The 24502-nt window shown below is 36.5% G+C and overlaps 1 protein-coding gene across 1 annotated transcript in view; it reads left to right on the top strand.

The window, feature by feature from the left end:
• LOC148311739 (zwei Ig domain protein zig-8-like) overlaps positions 1–24502 on the top strand; it is a 78772-nt gene that overhangs the window by 22141 nt on the left and 32129 nt on the right. Inside the window, exon 3 of the mRNA XM_088278384.1 lies at positions 12948–13153. Within this exon, the coding sequence (XP_088134510.1) occupies positions 12948–13153 (206 nt within the window). The remainder of the gene's footprint in view (positions 1–12947; positions 13154–24502) is intronic.

The raw sequence follows: 24502 nt of genomic DNA, 5'->3' as shown, positions 1-24502 counted from the left end.
GGTTTTATTTTCGCAGTCTTTCTTATTCTTTTCGCGGATTATCTGAGTGTTATTATTGACAATCTGATTGATGTTCATTGTATCGGCGCTTATTTCAATCTTCATTACTTGGCAACTTTTCAATCAGCTTATTACATTATTTGAGAAAACACCGAGTTTGGGTAAATAAGAGAAACAAAAGGAATTATTCCAAGTAGGTCAATTATTGCTTACCGTACACAAACCCTCTTTCGATTGATTTTATTATGGGTTGTATTTTTCAATATTGTGTAAACAAATGACCTATATTTCATTTTTTGTCTTTTAATCTTAATTCATTGAAAGTTTTTGTTGACAGTTTACTTATAACATCATTTCATGGTAAATGCATAAATATATATATATATATATATATATATATATATATATATATATATATATATATATATATATATATATATATATATATATATATATATATATATATATATATATATATATATATATATATATATATATATATATATATATATATATATATATATATATATATATATATATATATATATATATATATATATATATATATATATATATATATATATATATATATATATATATATATATAAATATATATACACATATATACATATATATATATATATATATATACATATATAAATATAAATATGTGTCTGAAAAATAAACAAAATTAACAAATTAGCTCAGCTTGTGCGTGGGTATACAATATTTACTTTTGTTAGAAGAATCGGTAAAAAATTAGGAATGGTAAATAATAACTAAAAAAAAAACGAATTTTGAAGTTTGGGTATAAACAGCGCTTATAAAATGTTATATGGTGACAGTTATGGTAGGTGACTTCAATTTTCTTCTTCATGTATGTTGTGATGTTGAATTGAATAACAATAACTAAACTCTTACGTTTATTAATATGTATCGATTCAGATGTACCTATTGCATTTATGTTTTTAGTGAAAATTAATATTTTTAACATAATTATGTTGACTAAATTTTAGTCACAAATTGAAATGCTTGCATCATTTATATCGTTTGTTATCAATGAATGATTTATATAATATCTGTTGTGATATCATATTTACTTGCATTTGTATTTTTATGATAAAATCTATGACTACAACATCATTCCACCGTAAATTGATTTCACTGATCGATATTTCTTTCCCCATTTTTCAAAATTATCGTCAAAATTGATCGCGGTATCTTAAATAATATTAAATATAGAAAAACATATGTCATAATAGATTTCAATTAAATTTAGTTATTTTCCTAAAAAAGATAAATAATAAACAAATTAAACTAAGCTTTTTCTACAATTATAGAAAACTATAATTAACTAACCATCCGCAGGGGTAGGCAGAGAGAATAGAACGAAACACCAATCTGTCTTTGCATACAATCTTCACCTCTTTCACGTTCAAACATCTTCTCACACATTCTTCTAACCCTTATCCGCATCCCAATGGTGCATAGGGCACTGCATCGTATAGAAGCAGTGTTATCTTGATCATTAAATACACGAAGGAAAGGTGAACAGCCCTCCGCTTCAGGTACCAGTCCAGGGTCATATAAATAAATAGTAGACGTAAAATTACTAATATTTATCTTGACCCTCTTGGGAATCGAACCCGGGACCTCCAGCATACACGCTGATTAAACACTTTCAAGTATTTGAAAAACTCGATCATGGTAAGTTTTTCTCGATCTTTTTCTGCTTCTATTACCAACCACATTCACATCACAAATTTGTTTAACTATGCTTTCTTCACTCATTCTATTCACATGCCCAAACCATCTCAACACACCTTTCTTAATTTTATCGAAAGTGCTTATCTCAGCCTTGCATTTTTCCCTTATATCGTCATGTTTTTCAGTCTTGTTAACCTAAATCCCATGTCCCAAAATGAGTAATGGAAACAACACATAGAGAATATTATAGATGTGACTTATGGATGTAATATGTTTAACTAAATAAATAAATTATAAAAAACATTTATCAAAACATAAATAAGAAATGAATATAAATCAACCTGATAATTGGCCCGCCGTCTTTAGTTCGAATAAATAAATGTACTGTTTTGAATTTTCACGAGAAGTAATATCCGCAATGTATCACTGATCCCAAAATATCCCTTAAAATGGTCCATTACCCGTCTACATCTTCACATAGAGGATTTACATCTAAGACCACCCAGGAGAACAAAGAAAAGTTATGGTCGAATAACTAGTTACACGAAGCAAGACGAAAATGCGAGAAATATTTTTGTGAGGAGAAAAACTTTATTCCGCGATGCTGGCGCCATCTCTCGCATTCCCGCCGAACAACTCTCGACTCAACGCGGTTTTATTTGAGTAGTCCATTTGCATACCACGTAATGTGAAAAAAGACAATTATTTGAGAAATATGATAAAAACGTTTATTTGTTTATTTAAACTTCATGTACAGAAAAGAAATAAGTACATTGGCGGGCTAATTGCTAAAAAGTAATATCTTCCAACCAACCAAAAACAGATTAGTGATATTGATCAAAACGTTTGATACTTTAAATAGCTGTTTGCAATCACAGGGTAGATACTACTCGAACATAAAAAAAAGAGGAGTAGAGGTAGGAAAAGGAAGGAGGTAAATTATCTATATTGTTAAAATAAGTATAGGATCATATCTAATTCATTTATGTTAAGAAATGAAATCACTGATTGTAAATTATCATTTATTTGGATTTTAAAATTAAACATAAACAGTGCTATATGAAGAAGGTACGTTTAACATAATAGTTTTGCAGTTTGGATTGTGTGCAAAAACTTTTTTTTTTCTTTACACTCTGACACTTGATAATTTTGTCACAAAATACCTATTTTTTAATGGCCTGCAGTACGTACAAAAGTAACGCTTGCATGCTCCTCGATGTGTAACTAGAGCCCAGTACAAAAAAATCTGTATTTGGTCTAAAATAATGAACGTATCGAAATGATTCATTGTTTCCCTGACAGGTGACACTTATTATCACGATACTTCGATCCGTACCACGATCTAAATATTTTTTTGTACTGGGCTCAAGTAACACATCAAAGTAGCCCAGTTCTACGGTATTGATTTTTCTATTCTATTTTATTCCTAATTAAATTAATTTTGGCAGATTATGTTAATCATAGACGTTATCATTTTAAACCTTCTACCGATTTCCGCCATTAGCTAAAAAGTTAATTTTTTAAGATGAAGTGTTTCGCAAGTGAACCATTCATTTCGTCTCCTTGCTTTTTCTTTGCATTTTTCACCGGTGCCTTTTGATTGCAAGCGGCTTTGTACTGTAGCATCCAATTAAAATGAAATGTGTAGATGACTTAGGATCAGAGATCAAAGCGATTTGCCGTCGGAATTTCTTCCCGTTAAATCTCGGCTGTTTTTATTTTAGTCTTGCTCCTGATCGGGCAAGTAATTCAATTTCACTGAAAGTTAAAAGGCGTCAAAGATATATCATCAGTTACGACAGAAACAATCGGTTAATTTGTGTTTTTTTTTTCTCAGTTACATTTTGACAATGGTTTGCACATACAAAGATTTTGAAAAGTTTTTTTTTTAAGAAAAGAAAAATATTTGTGTTTTTATTATTTCATACTATTTCTGTGAGCCTAAGCGGCTCATTTTTAGAAATAGTTATCAAATTGTAGTAGAATGGATTCGAACCGAGAAACTCTGACTTAAGAGTCCGCGACACTAACTACGGGACCACAACCTAACACAAAGTTCTATAATATATGTAGAATAACAGAGTATCACAAAATAAATCACCCTATGGGAAGATGTTATAATTTTTGCAAATGGCATCGTCCGTGAATCATATTTTGAAAAAAACTATTTAGTTGAAATGCAATTCCATCGAGAAATGTCAATTCACAACGTAATTTTTCATCTTTGTTGTGATATCAATATTTTTTTAATAACCCCTAGGTTTTAAAAAAAATCGGTCACTCTTAATATTGTGAATATTTAAATTTATTTCTTTTTGGATCATAATGTCTTAGCTTCTACAGTTTTCTAGTAAATTTAATGAAAATATTACGTTTTTATAAAAATGTACGTAGTACTTCGTATTTCAGAATCTAAAATTCATATTAAAATTATATTTTTAACATTTTGTAAGTATATGAATGGTCATCATTTTTATTTTCTTTCAACTATTACATATTATGTCACAGCTTCTATAGTTTTCCAGTAAATTAAGTGGAAATAAAAAAAAATTCATGAATCATAAAATTATATCAAAATGATATACTTACAAATTTTTTATTTACCTAAATAAGTATCATTTTTGCTTTTGGCAGTTTTATTTCAACTGTAACCGTTTTTTGGTAAGAATAAAACAGTCGAAATTATTGAAAAACAATGAAATATGTATGTCAGATATTTGGATTATAAACAAATATAAAGAAGAAAAAAGGGAAGATATAAAGATATAAGAGAAAATATTAGGACAAATGTCGATGACTCCTGCAAACCATTTTATTATTTTTCTTCTTCAAACCCTTATCTGCACCCGATGGTGCATAAGGTACTGCATCATATTACTGCAGTGTTATTTTGATTGTTAACATATGAAGGAAAGGTGATCAGCCCTCCGCTTCAGGTACCAGTCCAAGGTTATATTCAATAAATATTAGAGTGAAAAATAACTTATATTTATTTGACCCCTCCTCCCCTGGGAATCGAACCCGGGACTTCCAGCACGGTAGCTTAACACGCTTACCGTTTTTATTATTATTATTTTTTAATTTCCCTGAAAAATTAATTTTTCAGGGAAATTTAATTTAATTAAATAAATTAAAATTTTACTCTGCTAATAAATACAATGTGAATTAGACGAGATATTTTCATTTATTTACTGCAGTATTTTCATACACAAGACATACACCACGCTTACCATTACACCACGGAAGTGGATAAATTATATTACACGAATTAAAATAAACTCTTTTTTGTTTTATTTTGTCTTAAATAGTTGTTATTAAAAATAAATCAAATGGATTTTTGCCATATACATGATCAAAAGTTTACATTCTATTACCTCAGCAGCAACTCGGTGTATGAATGGTTTTCCGTCAGATTATCTGGTGTAAGTGTTACACAATGTAATGTTCATTTCATTAAATGGATTCAGGATATTACGTTGAAGATCCGACACGTGGTAAAAGCTCCATACACTTGAAGGTTTTATCTGAAAGCTTGTTAAGGGTTGAATGAACATTTCAGCCCGAAAACAGAAAACTGACTTATTAAAATGAAATTCCAAACGTTCATTTAAATGGCTTCCTATTTCGACGAGGGACTAAAAATTATTTGGAAATGATGAATAGTCTTCTGATATATTGGTTGATTTTTTTTTTCATATATTAAATCTAACAATATATTTATCTCTTTTCGTCCCCGCTTCGTTTTATAAACGTCTCATTTATCTTATTTTTGTTATTTTTTTGTTTGTTCTAAGTTCATTATTTATATTTTTTGTTTCAGTTACGTAAGTAAGCGGCCGACAGCTATGTGCTTTACAATTAATTGCAAGTAATATATTCAATTTGTACTAAAAAACCTAAAAATGAAATAAAAAAACTCTTACTAACATATTTTTTTAAGTTAATTCTTATATTATGTTCTAAATAAAAAAGATTACTTAGTTAAAATCATTTTACGTACGCAGGTAATAAAATCTTAAATAAACTTCCGGAAAACTAAAAATCTTTAAAAAATTATCAAACCTTTAAAACTAAAGTTAAAAAACATAAAATTAAAAACAAAGACTCACCCATTCCTAGACTCCATTCCAAGGAATATTTTTTTTTTTAAATTTACTTTATTTATAAAAAAAAAATAAAACAAACTCCCTCTCCAAACACAAGTATCTACTATATTAGAGAGGTAAAAACGTTATATTTGAAATGTTTTGTATATTCACCGACTATTTTGTATTATTTAAATATGTTTATTGTAAAACAAAAACTCAATAAAAAAATGTTTTTGAAATATTGACACAATATAGCGTGTAATACGCGCTTAAAAATTAACACTTTAAAAATATATATATTTAAATGGAAATTATCGGCATAGCAGATCAATTTTTAAAATAACGACGTTCAAAATTTCACCCTCATACGTCATGGCAAGGCATCAATTTCAGATGACACAACCCTTTCAGTCTTTCATTTTGTTTCACCCTGAACCGTAAGGATTTCTCTACATTATCCTAAATACATGTAGGCATTATATTGTGCCCTTCCTTCCTTTCTTTAGTCGCACGCAGTCCTTTCATGTTACCCTTATCCCTTTCTTATTCCAAGGCTGCAATTACAAAAACGTAGGTAGAAAACCCTTCATTTTAATGACAATACATACTTGTAATTCCATTGGCGAACTAGAAATTTGGAGGAATGTAATTTAGGAAGAAAAACATATTTTATCACTTTTGCTATAAGTATTATAAACGTGTTAACTGTTAGAGTGCTGAAAATTATTTGCAATGCCAAGTCTTTAATCCAAACGTAGTTAAGATTAGGCAATCGTTGGTATTACCGAGTGTTTTGAGAAAAATAAATAAAAAAAAATAATTTCCGGCATATGAATATCCTCTTTCCCTTACTTTAGTTACTGAACGAACAATAATATCAAATTTGTACGTACGAAATCGTTCAAATTATAACGCGTTTCGGATAAACAAGCGTTCGGATTAGCGAGTTGGCATTGTATCGCACCATAAAAGTTTGATATATATGTATATGTATAAATTTATATAAATATATATATATATATATATATATATATATATATATATATATATATATATATATATATATATATATATATATATATATATATATATATATATATATATATATATATATATATATATATATATATATATATATATATATATATATATATATATTTATAAATATATTATATACTCTCAGAAGCAGATTTTTCAAATCGATGGCACGGAAAGTATCCTTTTTCAAAGGTAAAATGTATTTGTCAAAATTGTGAGGAGCATGTGAAAGGCTGAGCGACCCTTTCGTAAAGTTTCTCGCCCGGAGCACGTGTTGTCTCTCACACGTGGATTAAATTACTTCCAGGAGACACCTTCTCTATTCTTCGTAAGCATGAAGCTCAACCCCTCAGGTTCCCAAGTCTAATGCTACTTACAGCTTCCTGGTATTATTTTTTATTTACCCAAAGCGTAACTAAGAGCATGATTTAAGCGTAAGCGAGCACATATTGAAATAGTGTGTATGCATATTGTATTATGTACTCTTATTCATATATATAGCATTCAAACATCAGCCATGTTTGCATAAATGTTTTTTTTTACCATCTTTAACAATGGGCAACCATTAATATCCAAATGTTATTGAAGGTTTTCCATTCCAAAAAAATATATCACTATACTATTTTTAACATACGTAAATGATATGCTTGAATTTTTAAATATGTCACTTACTATTTGATAAGAAATTAGTGCTCAAAAATTATGTTAGTCGTGTTTTTTAATGTACTCAATTTTATATTACACTTCTTTTGTTTGCACCAAATGCTTAAAATACCTCTTCAAAATTTATATTTTTTTAAATGCTTTCAAAAATGAGATCGCGGGCCATATCGATATCTGAATTTTGTCACTACCTAACTAAAAAGCAATAATAATTACAATATTTCAGGCTCATGCATAATTCCTTTTTTTGTTCTCCCTTGTTTAGATAAGTACTTTTCAAACCAAGAATATAGGTACTTAAATAAGAAAAAATATTATTTTAATATATTTTTTATTATAAAGTAATAAATTATGTTCAAAGCTTCGGCCGTTAATAAGGAAAAAAATCGTGGAATTTTTGGGCTCTATTATTGATAAAATACTTTGTGTACATCAGAAAAGCAAAGTAACCACTAGAACGTAGTAAAGTTCTTACTTTATATTATATTAGTTTGTAACGAAATATAATATTTAAGCCCGTTATGACAGGTTCAGACCTTTAGGAACGAGGCAGTATGAAGTTTCTGTAATCTCTTAAAGTTTACCTCGGTTGTTCACCGGCTTGAACCAACTTACACTTGAATATTGACAATAATGGTAAATTTAACATTATTAGCCAGGGCCGTAGCAGATTTGAGGTTATACTGGTTAAACTGGTTAAAAGCCCGGCCCGCCAAGTAATATAACAAACTTAAGTTTCAAATTAATCAGAGTATTTTAAATGTATTTCAGAATAAGCCGCTTTACATTATTCATTGAAGATTATTTCTAGTTTTGCCATCAAATATTTGCTAACATAATGTAAACACATAACATCACTTTGTAAAAACAAATTCGTACAACAACTCCATATTTTTTTTAAATATATAAATAAACGTTATTTTCCTTCATAAACAAATCCATTTCTATTCAAACTCCCACGCGTTAAAATGAATTTTATTTTACTTCAGTGTGTTTAGTTAACATATTTTTTTTTAAATATTTAATATAATATTTTTAATTAACATTTTTTTTTATTATTAACGAAAATAGTTCAATTTTATACTATTTCTGTGAGCTTAGGTTCGAACCGAGAAACTCTGACTTAAGAGTCCGCGACACTAACCACGGAACCACAACCCAACGATTGGCAATTGAAATAAACACCTTGTTTAAAAATTAAATAAAGTAATATGATTTATTACGCGACACAAGACATAAATTTTTATAGGGTTATAAATTTAGAAAAAGTGATATTTTTTCACGAAATATGAGTGGAGTGTTGAAGACCCTAGTAACGGATATTAATATATTGTTTTACTCGTACATCGTTTGGTTAGATTTGGGGGCTAAATTAACTAATTTAATAAATAATGAACGTTGTTCTGCACGGGTAGATAAAGCGAATAAGAGAATAGAATGCCACACTACTCAGTATTGGTTAATATTTTCGCAACTTACATATCTTCATGGGGAGATACATACCATTCGATTATTCTTACTCTTGACCTGACCACTTTATCCACAGTATTTGACACCATGTTATACTCGATCTTCGTCTGCTCTCATTTACAGTTACGATCGCCTTATTTTTTTTCTTAAATACCGTTTTTTCTACACTCATCCTTCTTTAATTTCATCAGTAATGTATTGCATTCATCTCTTATTTCACCATTCGAACATCTATCACACATCGTTTTGCCACACATTTTTTTTGCATCAGATCGCGTTTCGTCATTATTTTCAACGTTCATTATTTTTTTATCAGCTCCATGCTTCACTTCCATACATTATGGTTAGTACCAGGACTCCATTGTGTACTGTCAGTTTAGCTTTAGCCGTTAGACTTTTATCTGCTATAACTCACGAGGGTTCATATTTTTTAAATTATGTTTTCAATATATTTTTTAAAAACATTTATACCCAATCGATAAACTTCTCAAGGTTTGGAATGACGATAAATAAATAGAATTAAATAAATAAATAAAATAAACGAAAAGGTCGTTGCAAATTATCGGCTGTGAATTCTCCCACGTAATTCTGAGAAATTTGTGAAACTCGTTTGAAGTAAGAAAGAGACGTCATTTTACAAAAAAAAACAGAGACCTCTTGAATATTTGAGCAACTTGAAAAGTCATTTTCCATCCGAGCATCTTCACGTTTCATTTGAGAATACAAGGGGAACAGATAGAGTGTACACACTCTTCGCAAATTCTTCCCGTTAAATTCGATTAAGTTCACAAGCAGAAGGAATATGCCAATGAAACGAGTCCCGATTTCTGCTAAACGTATGAATAATGAAGTTGGTAAAACTTTAAAAGCAATCACGCCACCCCGCCCCTCCTTTCCTCCCTGCTACCCCTCTCTCCGTCGCTAGGTGAGCGGAATTGATAATTACGCATTTTCCGGGGAAGACTTAAATCGAAACTTCCAACTCAAATTTAATTAATGTGGTTATATCCCTCGAACGGCGCTTTTCGATAAAGTCTTCTCAAAGTCTTTTAGAATAATTACATACATCAAAAATAAATTATCGAATTATTGCGAAATTATGAAGTGTACTATCTAAAAGTTAACAAGTATTTATATATGTTTATATATATATATATATATATATATATATATATATATATATATATATATATATATATATATATATATATATATATATATATATAAATATATATATATATATATATATATATATATATATATATATATATATAAATATATATATATATAAATATATATATATATATATATATATATATATAAATATATATATATATATATATATATATATATATATATATATATATATATATATATATATATATATATATATATATATATATATATATATATATAATATATATATATATATATATATATATAAATATATATATATATATATATATATATATATATATATATATATATATATATATATATATATATATATATAAATATAAATATGTATATATATATATATATATATATACATATAAATATATATATATATATATATGTATATATATATATATTATATTATATATATTATATATATATATATATATATATATATATATATATATATATATATAAATATATATGTATATATATATATTTATATATATATATATATATATATATATATATATATATATATATATATATATATATATATATATATATATATATATATATATATATATATATATATATATATATATATATATATATATATATATATATATATATATATATATATATATATATATATATATATATATATATATATTGTATTTATATATTTGTACTGACATTTCTTGGTGGAACTGGATTTCATACATTAAATTAACAACTAAATAGTTTTCTTCGCACATATTGTATTTGATCAGTGATCGGGTTTTGAGTAAAAGATTATAATCTTAATAGCATATAACTTACGGCATGGGCTTAAGTATGATCGTCTTAAAGTATGATCTTAAATAATGTTCTTAAAGGAATGGATTTTTGTATCAACATTTTAATAATGTATGGGAATTTAACCTTTCTTGAAATTTGACAGAAAAAATCTATCAAAAGAGTATCAAATAAATACAAAATGTCATGGAAAACTGACCAAAATATCCGACATGTGAAATTAAAGAAAACAATATGTGGATAATATATTTCTTACACGTGTCACGTCAAATCTTTCATCCCAACTTTCATCTTATGAGCACAACGATTCTGCTCTCCGTTCGCATAAATGGATCAAAGGAAAATATTTGTGACACATAAAATAATATCAAAAAGGAGGATTCCCCGAGGACTTTTTTATTTCCAGTACAATTTTGGGCCGAGACAAAAATATCGACTGGAATCGTTGATTCGATTCCCGACAATTTAATAAATTCTCGGTTCAGGTATCACACCAACCATTCAATATAATAAATTTCATCTTATTTTTCTGCCTGACTGACACTTGTATTATAAACGGAAAATAGAGGTTCTTTCGGGTGAGTTACGTTTTTTCACTATGCTTCCTGCAATTTATTTCGACTCAATATTCCCGAGTACATGAAAGTTAATCGAATATTAAAACGCTTACATTTTTATTAACATACAGCTTTATCAATTGCAGTTAAATATAATAAAAAAATTGATGTTTCTGACTAAGATTTTTGAAGCCAACTAACGAACTTACCATTAAGCATCTTCTCCGCAGGGGCAGGTAGAGAGAGAAACTACTCTGTGTTTAGTTAAATTCTCTGCTCTTTTCATGTTCATACTTTTCATTTGCATAAATAATAATAATAATAATAATCCCTTTCCGCACCCCAATGGTGCATAGGGCACTGCTTCATATAAAGGCAGTGTTATCTCGATCGATTACACATGAAGGAAAGGTGATCAGCCCTCCACTTCAGGTACCAGTCCAGTGTAATATTGAATAAATATTAGAGTGAAAAAATCACTTACATTTATTGAACCCCCCTGGGAATCGAACCCGGGACCTCCAGAACGGTAGGCGAGCATGCTGACCATTACACTACGGAGGCGGACAAAATGTACTTGCACTTGCATGAATACCCGCCAATAAATTTTGACTCCTGAACTAACCACTTTCAAGTATTCGAAATAATTCATTTTGCCAAAATGTCAATTCCGTAGATTCATTGTCCTTGCCTTGAGAAGCTCCAAACAGCGCCGAGACGGTTCTTATCTCCATCCAATGTCGTATAATCCAGGGCTAGAAATTGTTTTCTGCCTACACTTCATTGATCTTCTATGTTGTCTTATGATGAGTTGCAATAGCTCATACTTTTTTTCTCTAAGTACATACATGCTCCAGATAAGACCACCTTCTAGACTTAAATATCAGTCTTCCTACACTTTCTCTTTGGAACACATTCAAGTTGCTCACCAAATTGGTCCATGGAATGCGTAACATTTTACGATGACGCCATAATTCGAATGCCCCTTATCGATTCATAATTCTCATCTTAAGGGACCATGATTTAACTCCGTATATGTGTAGGTATATGTGTGTAACACCTTGCTTTCATGTAATTCACTATCAAAATAACACTGTGTTGATTACATGCAGTGCCCTATGCGTCATTGAGTGCAAATAATGGTTAAAAGAAAAATAACAAAATATTGACGTTCTGTAATCACGCTTCAATGAAAACTGTCGATCGCAAAACATATTTATCTATATGAATAGTGCTGGTACTCCATTAAGGTTGTAATATAAGTTGGAACGATAAATCTATTTTAACACGTGTTAATAAGCCTTCCGTATAATTTTCAAACACCATGTGTATTACTGCGTATTGTTACGAAAAAATTGCCTCTCAATGATGATATCTTAAAGCATAAATTAATTTTTTTATTATCCTTGTACGCATATGTCACGTGTTAATGAGAAAAAATCTTTCACAGGGTCATCAGGAAATCAGATCTACAGCGCGTCACCAGGCCAACAGACGTTAGACCTGGGCCAGCATGACATGGAGGAGCCAGAGAGTCACGGAATACCACTGGACCGCGGCCCTTTCTTCGACACCACTGCATCCAAAAACATCACAGCCCTCGTGGGCAAGACTGCACAACTTAACTGCAGAGTTAGAAATCTTGGAAACAGAACAGTAAGTCAAAGTCAGTTTTATCTTAAACAAACATCTAAATTGCAAAAAGGATCACAAAATTTTCGGCCATTTTTGCAACGTTTTTACCTTTTTTATAGTAAGAAAGCATCACTAGCGTATTTTTTCAGATATTTCATTCATTTTCAAATCAACATAAATTTTTACAAATGCAATGGATGAGAAATCATTTTTTTTTTAAATTCAGACTCAATGTCTTTTTTTAAAAACATGTTCATTTAAAATAATCGGGTGAGTGTTATATGGTTGAGCCTGATATATCGTAGTCATACAGGAGAAAGTGACCAAGTGAATTTTTTACAAAAACGTGATTATTGACTGTATGATATCTTGCTAGCTTAATTTGCCCTGAAAAAAATCCCAAAGGATTTTAAACTTGGAAGTATAATATATTGACTTGTTCAAAATGACAAGCTGCATTGATGTTTATTTTCTTGACAAGCAAAAGTGACTTAAATGGCCCTCCTGAACATTTTACGTTTTGTTAGTTGGTCACTTTTTCCTCTAAGATTACGATATGGGAATCAAAATCTAGTGGCAAAAAACCGCACAGAATTTTTATATGACCTATTTTGTTAGTTTTCAAAAATTTATTATTAGTAATTAACCTTATGATAACCACCATTTCATTATTAAAAATAAATAAATTTTGGGGTGGATCATTATTTAACTAAGCTTTTCTTTAAGATTGTTAGACTGTTTTAATTACTAGGATATCCTTGAAGCAGGATTACAATGACTCTCAATAGATTAATATGTTTTAATTCTTTCCTTTTTTTACTGACCAAACAACGTTTAAATTCGTTTTATTTAAAATCATTGTCTCCTCGAATTTACATATTTTTTTAACAAAAACTTAACTTACAAAATGAGACAAAATACAAAATGGTAGTAGTTAGGAAATAAATCTGAGAATATCCACCAGAAAAGATTCACAAATATATATATAAATATATATATATATATATATATATATATATATATATATATATATATATATATATATATATATATATATATATATATATATATATATATATATATATATATATATATATATATATATATATATATATATATATATATATATATATATATATATATATATATATATATATATATATATATATATATATATATATAAATATATATATATATATATATATATAGATATATATATATATATATATATATATATATATATATATATATATATATATATATATATATATATATATATATATATATATATATATATATATATATATATATATATATATATATATATATATATATATATATATATATATATATGTTTGTTTATATATACATAGACACACACACACAATAAAATTAAATAAAGAAATAGAATGGTTAAACAAATTTATGAGTAAAATGTGGTACTTAAAAGAAGCAGAGGAAGACCGTGGAGAAAAACTTGGCAAGATCAAGTATTTCAGATTGTGGTGGTCAGGCTAAGAGTCTGAATAATCGGCGAGCAAATATGAGGAGATGCGTGAAAGTGGAAGAGATGAAGATTGTTTGAAAATACAGATTCGTATGGCATTCTATTCTCTCTGCCAACTGCTGCGGAGAAGTGGAGTGGTTAGTTTTTTTTTAATGTTTTATAAACAATAAAATAAAAACTGCAAAGTAATTTTCAATTTTTACTTTACTTAAATAGTTTTCGAGTTTCGTCTTTACCGACATCATCGCGCTACACCAGGCTTTTACATTTGTATAATACTTTTTAAAATTTCATATTTTTAGATATTTGGTGTACTGTGTCTGTCCTCTGTGTGGTGTAGTTTTCACCAGATTATAAAATATCGTCGGCTCTTTTCTGTTAGAACTCCACATTTTTTTGTAATTCCACAAGTCTCGCTTGGGGCATAAAATATGAAACTTTAACGATCAGAGCCGTCCTTGAACGTTTCAAAGAGCCACAAAGTTACCAATAAAAACAAGAAGTTCTCCAAAACGTAATAATTCCTCCGCAACTTTTGTGTTGACATTCTTTATGGTTAATGAAAGCGTCGTATTTAAAACCGATAAATGAAATTTATACCCGTTTAAGTTTTGTCTCTGGGTGCGCTAACCTCAATCGGCCATTAACGGGAAATATACATTCCTGAATTTAGACCATAAATTCGATCAGTAATTTACGTCCTAAAATAACAAAATTAAGTTCTTTTGATACTGAAGCTTTAAAGGTGTAATTGAGATAACACATTTAAGATACAAATACACATGCTACTAATTCGGCATGCTTATGAGTATGCTTAACAAAAGCATGCTCTCGAGCTGTATACATTTGGTTGAAATAAGCATTCTCAATTACATACATCGATATAAGTATGCTTATCAGTTCAAAAGCCAGCCAAATACCATGATTTTCATAAGTATCTCAACATAAATTGAAGAGAAAAAATTTAGCATTTATATTGGCATATCAACATAGATGTAGAAGAATATGAATGTCTGGGTATTGACAGGGCTAATGACTAGTCATAGGCTGGTTAAGTAATCACTTTACACACGTGCAACATTCACCATTATACCCATGATTGACAATCACACTGCTCAAATTTTTGTAACATGACACTATACGTGTAAGTTCATCAGAGCCATCTATGGTTATATTGAGAAAGCTTTTACTTAGCAGATACCCTTTTTTTAAGATTCATGCAAGATCCTAAACTGATTATTTTACTTAGCTCAGTAAATACACAGATTTCCATATTCTTCATCTATGTTGAAATGTAAAAATTGTAAGATTCCTATTTATATACAATATTATCACATATCGCTCACTCCTTCAAGAACGTCATAAATCAAAAATCGTCAATTTTGAGTTGTGCATGTTTTCGTAATGCCCAGAAAATGTACTATATCCCAGCAAAAGCGGCATATTTTTAACTTAATCAAAAATCGTCAATTTTGAGTTGTGCATGTTTTTGTAATGCCCAGAAAATGTACTATATCCCAGCAAAAGTGGCATATTTTGAACTTAATATTTTTTATAATTTGTTTAAATATACTAAATATTTTTCAAACGGAGAAAAAATATTCAGGTTTTACCCGCTACAGGGCAAAAAGTGTTATTTTTGCATTTTGAAGAAAAGGTATTGTTTAATTATTTTTTTAAATATACTAAATATTTTTCAAACGGAGAAAAAATATTCAGGTTTTACCTAAAAAGATCTGTTGCATAGTAAAAGGTTAAATAAGTGGCTTGATATTTATTTTTAATACATTGTACTTTATGTTTGAACTTAAAAAACGTTCTCCTGAAAAATCAAGTTTTTTGATTTATGACGTTCTTGAAAGGAGTGAGCGATATATAATGATAGGTCATGTAACCGGCGTGGGTTACGTGCGATGACTCTCAAAAATGTACACGCCTGGCCTTCTTCGGAATCTCCCAACTATGCCACCGTTGTAAGGGGTGACGTTCCAGACGGCCCCGCCGTACCGAGTTACCGAGTAAGCTGGATACGGACGGAGGTGAATGGATGTATGAGCGGAAGAGCGGGCACTGGACCGACAAGTCAACCTCAATAGCCCTGATAAGGGCTTTCCGAAACTGGTCCGTGAATCGGTATAATGAGGCGAAGCGGTCCAGGCTGGCGGCGCGGCGAGTAGTCCAAGGAGCGGGAGCGGAGAAATGAAACACAGGTTTCAACAGTCACACCAGAACTGGTTTATTACCAAAAAATGCGCCCTCTATATACCCGGCCGTGATCGCGTACCGCCCGACAGTGGGAAAGTACAGCCAATCAGCGGCCGGGGGAGAGAGACAGCCATATCTCTGTCTCTCTCTAATGGGCACCGGACGGGCTACACTTTCATACCGTACCGGTGCCGTTCCAACAATTCGTTATTACATTACAATTTACAATTTACAAGTTTATTTTATCAGTAATCTATATCAGTAATCTATTTATACTACTTAACATCTAGGCGCATTTATGTATTAACATTGTCTTATTCTTTCTTATATCTAATACATTCTGTAAATATATGAGAAATCGGTAGAATCCATAGAGGCCCTTCTTCGGGTCGCATTCCGACGGGCGACCGTTTCGCTCGCCGCCAGGCGCCTGGAATTCTTTTTCAGGGCCGCCGTACGGGGTGTGCGATCCGTCCGTAACACTCCCCCCGTGCAGCTAGTCTGCACCTGAATTCTCGGGGACGGGTCGCGCGCCTTCTCTTCTTATTACCGCGATCTTTGCGGCCGGCCTGGTGTAGACCCCCCTAGGGGTCTTTACCTCCACGACTCGTACTTGGCCGTCTGCTGCTTGGTCGGCTCGGGTCACTATTCCCCGCGGCCAACAGTTCCTCGGCAGGTTCGGGTCGACAATTACGACCATGTCGTCCTTCTGGATCGGAGGCGCGGGATCGCGCCATTTCTTCCGTTGGGCCAACGTTGGGAGATATTCCCGCAGCCAGCGCCGCCAGAACATATCCGCGGATCTCTGGGCGATCCGCCACTGTTTGCGAAGGCAGGCTCCTTCGTCGTCTTCGTCGTAATGCGCCAGCGTGGGGTGCGCATTAGCGGTTCCGATGAGCAGGTGGTTCGGGGTGAGGGGTATAGCTTCCTCGGGCTGCAGAGTCACCTGTGTAAGTGGACGGTTGTTAACTGAATACTCTGCCTCGGCCAGTATCGTTTTCAGGGTCTCCTCCTTCGGAGCCTGTTCGTTTAAAGTCGCCTTGAGAGCTCGTTTTACCGACCTAACGAGCCTCTCCCATGCCCCACCCATGTGTGGGGAAGATGGCGGTATGTATTCCCATCTTATGTTCCGAATTGTCAGCTCCGCCAACAATTTTCCATCCTTCCGTAGTTCCGTCACGGCGTCGCGCATCTCTTTGTCGGCGCCGTGGAAATTGGTCCCGTTGTCGGAGTACAGGGCGATGGGGCACCCTCTCCGGGAAATCATCCGCCTCACTGCCATTATCGTGGAGTCCGCTTGCAGTGAGGACGCGAGTTCTAGGTGGATGGCGCGTGTAACCATACACGTAAAAAGAACGCCATAACGTTTTTCCCGTCTTCGGCCGACAGTCACGGCTATCGGCCCGAAGAAATCTACTCCGCAGTGCGCAAAGGGCGGTGCGCCGTACGCAAGCCGGGATGCGGGCAACTGTCCCATCAGTGGGATCCTTGGTCTGCTCCGAGCTGTCTCACATGTCTGACATTCCCGTGATATTTTCTTAGCGGCGTCCCTCAGCCGCAGGATATGATACTTCGTTCGTAGGTCTGCTACAGTTCTTTCTGTTCCTGGATGTCCACCTTTCTTGTGGACATGTTCAATCAATAGCCGCACATATCGGCATGCTCCGTCGAGGACGGGTGGGGCAGTGAGGCCTGCCGCGAATTCGGACGCGGCCTTAAGGCGTGTACCCATTCGTATTATTCCATTGCTGTCCAAGTACGGCGTCGCGGCGTACAGACGGCTTCCGGGCGGGCTTCCCTTTCCCTCCCGCAGCATTTTCAGCTCGTCTTGAAATGAGCTTTCTTGTGACCTCCTTATCCACATGTTTTCAGCGTCCTGCATCTCCGCGGCGCGCAACTCAAACCCCCCTCCGGGTTGTCCTGTGACCGAGTGCCGCCGGCATCTGGAGATGAATCGTAGTACCCAGGCGGTCGTGCGCACCAGCCGGGTCCAGGAGGAGAACCGCTCCACCTGCGGGAGGGCCTCCTCGTTCCTTGTGTGTCCGACAAACTGTCGAACCGGTTTTTCTTCGAGCGCTTCTGCGCTTGGTCTCGTTCGCCCAACTTTCTCTGTGGGCCATTCTGTCTCTTCCTCCCTCAAGAAACGCGGGCCCCCAAACCACAGTCCGTCTCTTGAGAGGTCAGGGGTCCCCTTGTCGCGGGTTCCAATGTCCGCCGGGTTTTCCTTTGTGGGGACCCATTTCCATTCTTCACGCGTGGTCAACTCATCGATCTCTCCCAATCGATTGGCCACGAACGTTGCATATTTCAAAGGATCATTGCGTATCCAACACAGCACCGTGCTGGAGTCCGTCCAGTAGATCGTTCTTACTATCCTCGCCTGACTCTCCCTTTTGATGGTGGCAGCCATCCGTGCCGCCATCAGTGCCGCCTGTAGCTCTAGGCGCGGTATGGAGAGCGGCTTCAGGGGGGCCACTTTCGATTTGGCCATCACGAACGCCGCGTCGCCGGCGTTCACAAAGTAGGCTATAGCACAACAAGCCTGTTCAGATGCGTCGCAGAAGATGTGCAGCGTCACGAGTCGCCCTTTAGACTGTAGCACACATCTTGGTATTCTGCATTCGTTGTTCTCCATCAGCCGGCGCCACTCTGACCATCTCTCAGAGTGCTCCGGCAACAGCGTCTCATCCCAGCCCGTCTTTGATCGCCAGACGGCCTGTAGGATAATTTTTGACCGCACGGTGAGGCACGTAATAAAGCCGACCGGGTCAAAAATACTCATCGTCGCGCTCAGCATTTGGCGCTTGGTGGGGTTCTCGGGGATCGAGGCCATCTCGGTCCCATATTCGAAGAGAAACGTGTCGCTCCTGGGGTTCCACATTAAACCCAGGACTCTTTCCGTTGTATTTGCTTCTCCTATTCTGATGGCATTTTCCGCCTTTTCCTTTTCCGCAATGCCTTTCAGGACTCCTGGCTTATTAGACGCCCACCTCGTGAGCTCAAAGCCTCCCCTTAGGAGCACCTGCCTCAGGCCATGTATGAGGGATGCGGCCGCTTCTTCGCTGTCGGTCGCATCCAAATAGTCATCCATATACATTCGTCCTTGTATGGCCGCCGCGGCGGCCGGAAATTCGTGTGCGTACGTTTGGGCGACCTTGTCGCGGACAAACTGGGCACTACTGGGCGAGCATTTCGCGCCGAACATCATCGATGTCAACATGTACGTTTCGGGTTCATCCCGGCTATTCGTTCGCCACAGGAACCTTTGCGATGGCTGGTCAGCTTCATTGATCCTAATTCGCAGAAACATCTCCTTGATGTCTGCGGCTACCGCCACGGCCCCTTCCCTGAATCGAAGGAGGTTCCCCAACAGCGAGGACAGGAGGTCTGGTCCTGTCAGTAAGTGGTCATTCAATGACGTCCCCCGGTGCTGGGCGGCAGCGTCAAATACCACTCTTATCTTACCCGGCTTGTTCGGGTTACTCACAGCGAAGTGAGGTAAATACCACTCCCTCGGGTGGTGCACATTCTCTTCTGCGGGGTCGAGCTTCACAGCATATCCTTTTCCAATATATTCACTTATCTTGGCCTTGTAAGCCGCTGCCAATGCCGCGTCACGTCCTAGCTTCCTTTCTAGAGAGTGAAGCCTGTTCAAGGCTGCCTGGCGATTGCACGGCAGTACGTCTCCGTCCCGAGCCCATAATAGCCCGGTCTCCCATTGGCCTGACGGGAGCTGTCTTGTAGTATTCTTCAAGAGTTCCAATGCGCGCTTATCGGTTGCGCGATTCCTTTCGGCGGTGGAGACGCCCAATGACTCCACGGCGAAGTTTCTCTTCAATAGCTCGTCCAACCCTTGCTCGACCCGGTTGTTTGGCAGATTGAAGTTGGGGTGTACGGTACCCCCGTACGTTACTGGCCCCAGTGTGGTCACTATGGTCAGCTGACCATCCTCCCGAAGCACTGGAGTGTCGATCGGGAACATGAGAGACGCGTTATCGAGGCCGATCAGCATCTGCGGTCTGATGACGCGAGCTCCAGTCCGCGCGGGCGCGCCACTTTTGTGTACAAGGTCCAAGTCCTTGATGGTCCTCGCCCCGATCTCGAATTCCCCGTTGTGATCACTTATCAAGGTCACCGTTACACGCTGCGACCTGTGTGTGTTGCTTTGTCCAGTCGCACCTTTTATCGTCAGATTCCTTGCTATCCCCGTAGCACCTATCGCGCGGGCGACACCCTCCTCGAGGAGGGTCACAGACGCAGCCTCGTCCAACAAGGCGAACACTTTTGCGGTCCCCCGCGGTCCCTTCAAAGTAACCGGCAGCACTTTGAATGTGACCGGGACCTCACAGTCATTTGTCCACAGCACCTGCGCATTGTCCACAACTTCCTCACTTTTCACGGCTTCCGCGGCACCATCCGTGCGGTAGTGCAGGATTCTATTGTGGTGTCTCCGGCAGATTTCACACTTTCTTGCTTCACACTCGGGCACCCTGTGCCCTGATTCCAAACACTGGAAACACAGTTTGGACAGCCGCACAAATTCCCAGCGGTCGTCCACGGTCTTCTTCTCGAACCGTTTGCATCGGCGTAAGTTATGCCCGCTGGCCTTACAAAATACGCATTCCTTGTCACTCGTCGTGTCGCGCGTCGCAAACACGTGACTCCTTGGCTCGACGCGTCGAGCGTTCTCGCGGCGGGCGGGCTCGGCGCACTTGTCGCGCTGACCCGCGCGCTCCTTGTCTCTGTTCCTCGCCACCATTCTGAACAGACCTCCGTGGCGCGTGATGCCGGCGGTGATCTCGTCAAGCCAAGCGGCGAGATCGTAGATACTGCTCCTCGTCTCGCGGCGGCGATCGCGGAACCAATCCCACCGGAGTTGCGTCGGCATCTTGGCAACCATCTCCGCTAGCAGCTGCGGGTTGTCGAGATAGCAAGCGTCCATCCCGTCCACGGTGGTGATGACGTTGCGTATCGAAACCGCAAAATCCACGACTGCTTCATCCGCGGGGTGGTCGGCGAGACTCGGCATCCTCCGGGCGTCTTCCAGTATCTGCGCGATGATGAGTGTCGGGCTGCCGAAGGCGTCCTCCAGCGTCCGCAATATTTCCGACACGTTGCGCGGATACAGTAGCAGGCCTGCTACCATGTGACGCGCACGCCCTTCCAGTGCGCGCGCCAATCTTCCGATGTTGTCAGCGTCCCCTATCCCCCATCTCTCAGTAGATTGGAGATATGCCGCGTTGAAGCGGCGCCATTCCCTCGGGTCTCCGCTGAACTTGGGCAACTCCGGCGGCTGCCCCGACCATCGAAAGTAGTCCCCGCCTCGGGGTGAGGGCTCCGCGTAGATTGCTCTTCCGTCATCTCTGCGGTGCCGTTCGTCCGGTCGAGCTCTGTCGACCCATTCGCGTACCGGGTAGCGATCGCGTTCGTCCGGTGCGCGCCAACGCAAGCCAGAGGTTTCCATACGCCTCGGCTCCGCGTTGCCAGTAGGCGCCGGGCCATGTCCCCCGGGCGCTTCTCCTCTGTGGCCGGTCAGTTCGTCCCGCGATTCCCCAGCGAATCGCGTAGGTTCCGGATCCAACACCGGAACCGGTAGAGCTGCGGCCGATGTCCTGAATCCCGTTCTGGGCTGATTGGCGGCGTCGTCCTGCCGCGTTCGTAGGTGGGTGGATTGTTCGACACCCGCGATAACCTCCCCCCCTGGGGAGCTTACGTTAGCTGCTGTGCACTTCGACAACAGCTCACGGAGTTGCTGGAACTGCCTCTCGTTGCTGGCGGCTAGCTCCGCCATCTGGCGGCGCAAGTCGCTACTCGTATCAGTCCGGACTGAACTGACAGAGTCCCGATCCTCCTCACGGCGCTACTCTTCGGGCTCCATGGCGACGTTGCGTCCCGACCTCAGGGATGCAGGCATCGTAGCTGGAGACTGCGTTGAAGGATCCGGCTCGAAGGACCAAAATGTAACCGGCGTGGGTTACGTGCGATGACTCTCAAAAATGTACACGCCTGGCCTTCTTCGGAATCTCCCAACTATGCCACCGTTGTAAGGGGTGACGTTCCAGACGGCCCCGCCGTACCGAGTTACCGAGTAAGCTGGATACGGACGGAGGTGAATGGATGTATGAGCGGAAGAGCGGGCACTGGACCGACAAGTCAACCTCAATAGCCCTGATAAGGGCTTTCCGAAACTGGTCCGTGAATCGGTATAATGAGGCGAAGCGGTCCAGGCTGGCGGCGCGGCGAGTAGTCCAAGGAGCGGGAGCGGAGAAATGAAACACAGGTTTCAACAGTCACACCAGAACTGGTTTATTACCAAAAAATGCGCCCTCTATATACCCGGCCGTGATCGCGTACCGCCCGACAGTGGGAAAGTACAGCCAATCAGCGGCCGGGGGAGAGAGACAGCCATATCTCTGTCTCTCTCTAATGGGCACCGGACGGGCTACACTTTCATACCGTACCGGTGCCGTTCCAACAATTCGTTATTACATTACAATTTACAATTTACAAGTTTATTTTATCAGTAATCTATATCAGTAATCTATTTATACTACTTAACATCTAGGCGCATTTATGTATTAACATTGTCTTATTCTTTCTTATATCTAATACATTCTGTAAATATATGAGAAATCGGTAGAATCCATAGAGGCCCTTCTTCGGGTCGCATTCCGACGGGCGACCGTTTCGCTCGCCGCCAGGCGCCTGGAATTCTTTTTCAGGGCCGCCGTACGGGGTGTGCGATCCGTCCGTAACAGGTCATAAGCACGGTAAATACCAAGACTTCCATAGCCTTATTGATTTTATGTCAAAAAATATGGATAGATGTTTTGTGTTAAGTTGAGACAGCAATAAAATTGATTAATCATTCGTAGGGTAGATATCTAGTGATACATAAATGATTAAAAAATGGTGTGATAATCGACAACAAATGTCAAATTGATCAATTTTCATTTTTGAAATTCTAAAATCGTGCTTATGAATACCTTACCCAAGTAATCTCTTTAGTGTTTATTCGGAATACACTTTCATTTTGAGAAAAAAATGTTCCAATTTTCTTTAAAACTCCCTGAAACCTTATCGTAACGACCTTTTCAGAAGGACATCTGTTTTCTGGTGAAATTGAAATTATTCTCGAGTTAAAACACTCGCTTCGAGATCGTAATGAATTTCGCAGATAGGCGCTTTCACCGTGTAATATAAACACATAAACGAACAAAATGTACATTTAATATTTAAAAAAAAAAAGTAAGATGGTTCAGTATCAGAATTGAGAAATCTCATTTCGCAATTTGTTAAGGTACAATTTAAATCCTTGTAATATTCCTTTAATATACGTTCAAAAGATTTCCTTTTTGTATTTTTTATTAGGGGATCATAAATATTTGGTATGTATACAGATTACGCCAACCTGAAAATACATTGTTGTATATATTTTTTATTATTTTGGTTTTCATTTCGTTAATTTTCTCTTGATATATTTTTTAAGCAAAATATTCCCTTCTAACCCATAGGGCACTACATTGTATAGAAGCAGTGTTATCTGGATCATTATATACAACGAAGGAAAGTACCAGTTCAGGGTCATATTAAATAAATATTAGACTGATAAATCACTAATATTTATTTTGACCTTCTTGGGAATTGAACCCGGGACC

The sequence above is a fragment of the Brachycentrus maculatus genome, unplaced genomic scaffold, assembly GCF_059751285.1.
Source record: "Brachycentrus maculatus isolate JH-2025_06_01 unplaced genomic scaffold, ASM5975128v1 h1tg000057l, whole genome shotgun sequence".
Classification (NCBI taxonomy): Eukaryota; Metazoa; Arthropoda; class Insecta; order Trichoptera; family Brachycentridae; genus Brachycentrus; species Brachycentrus maculatus.
This window is presented reverse-complemented; position numbering and strand designations above follow the sequence as displayed.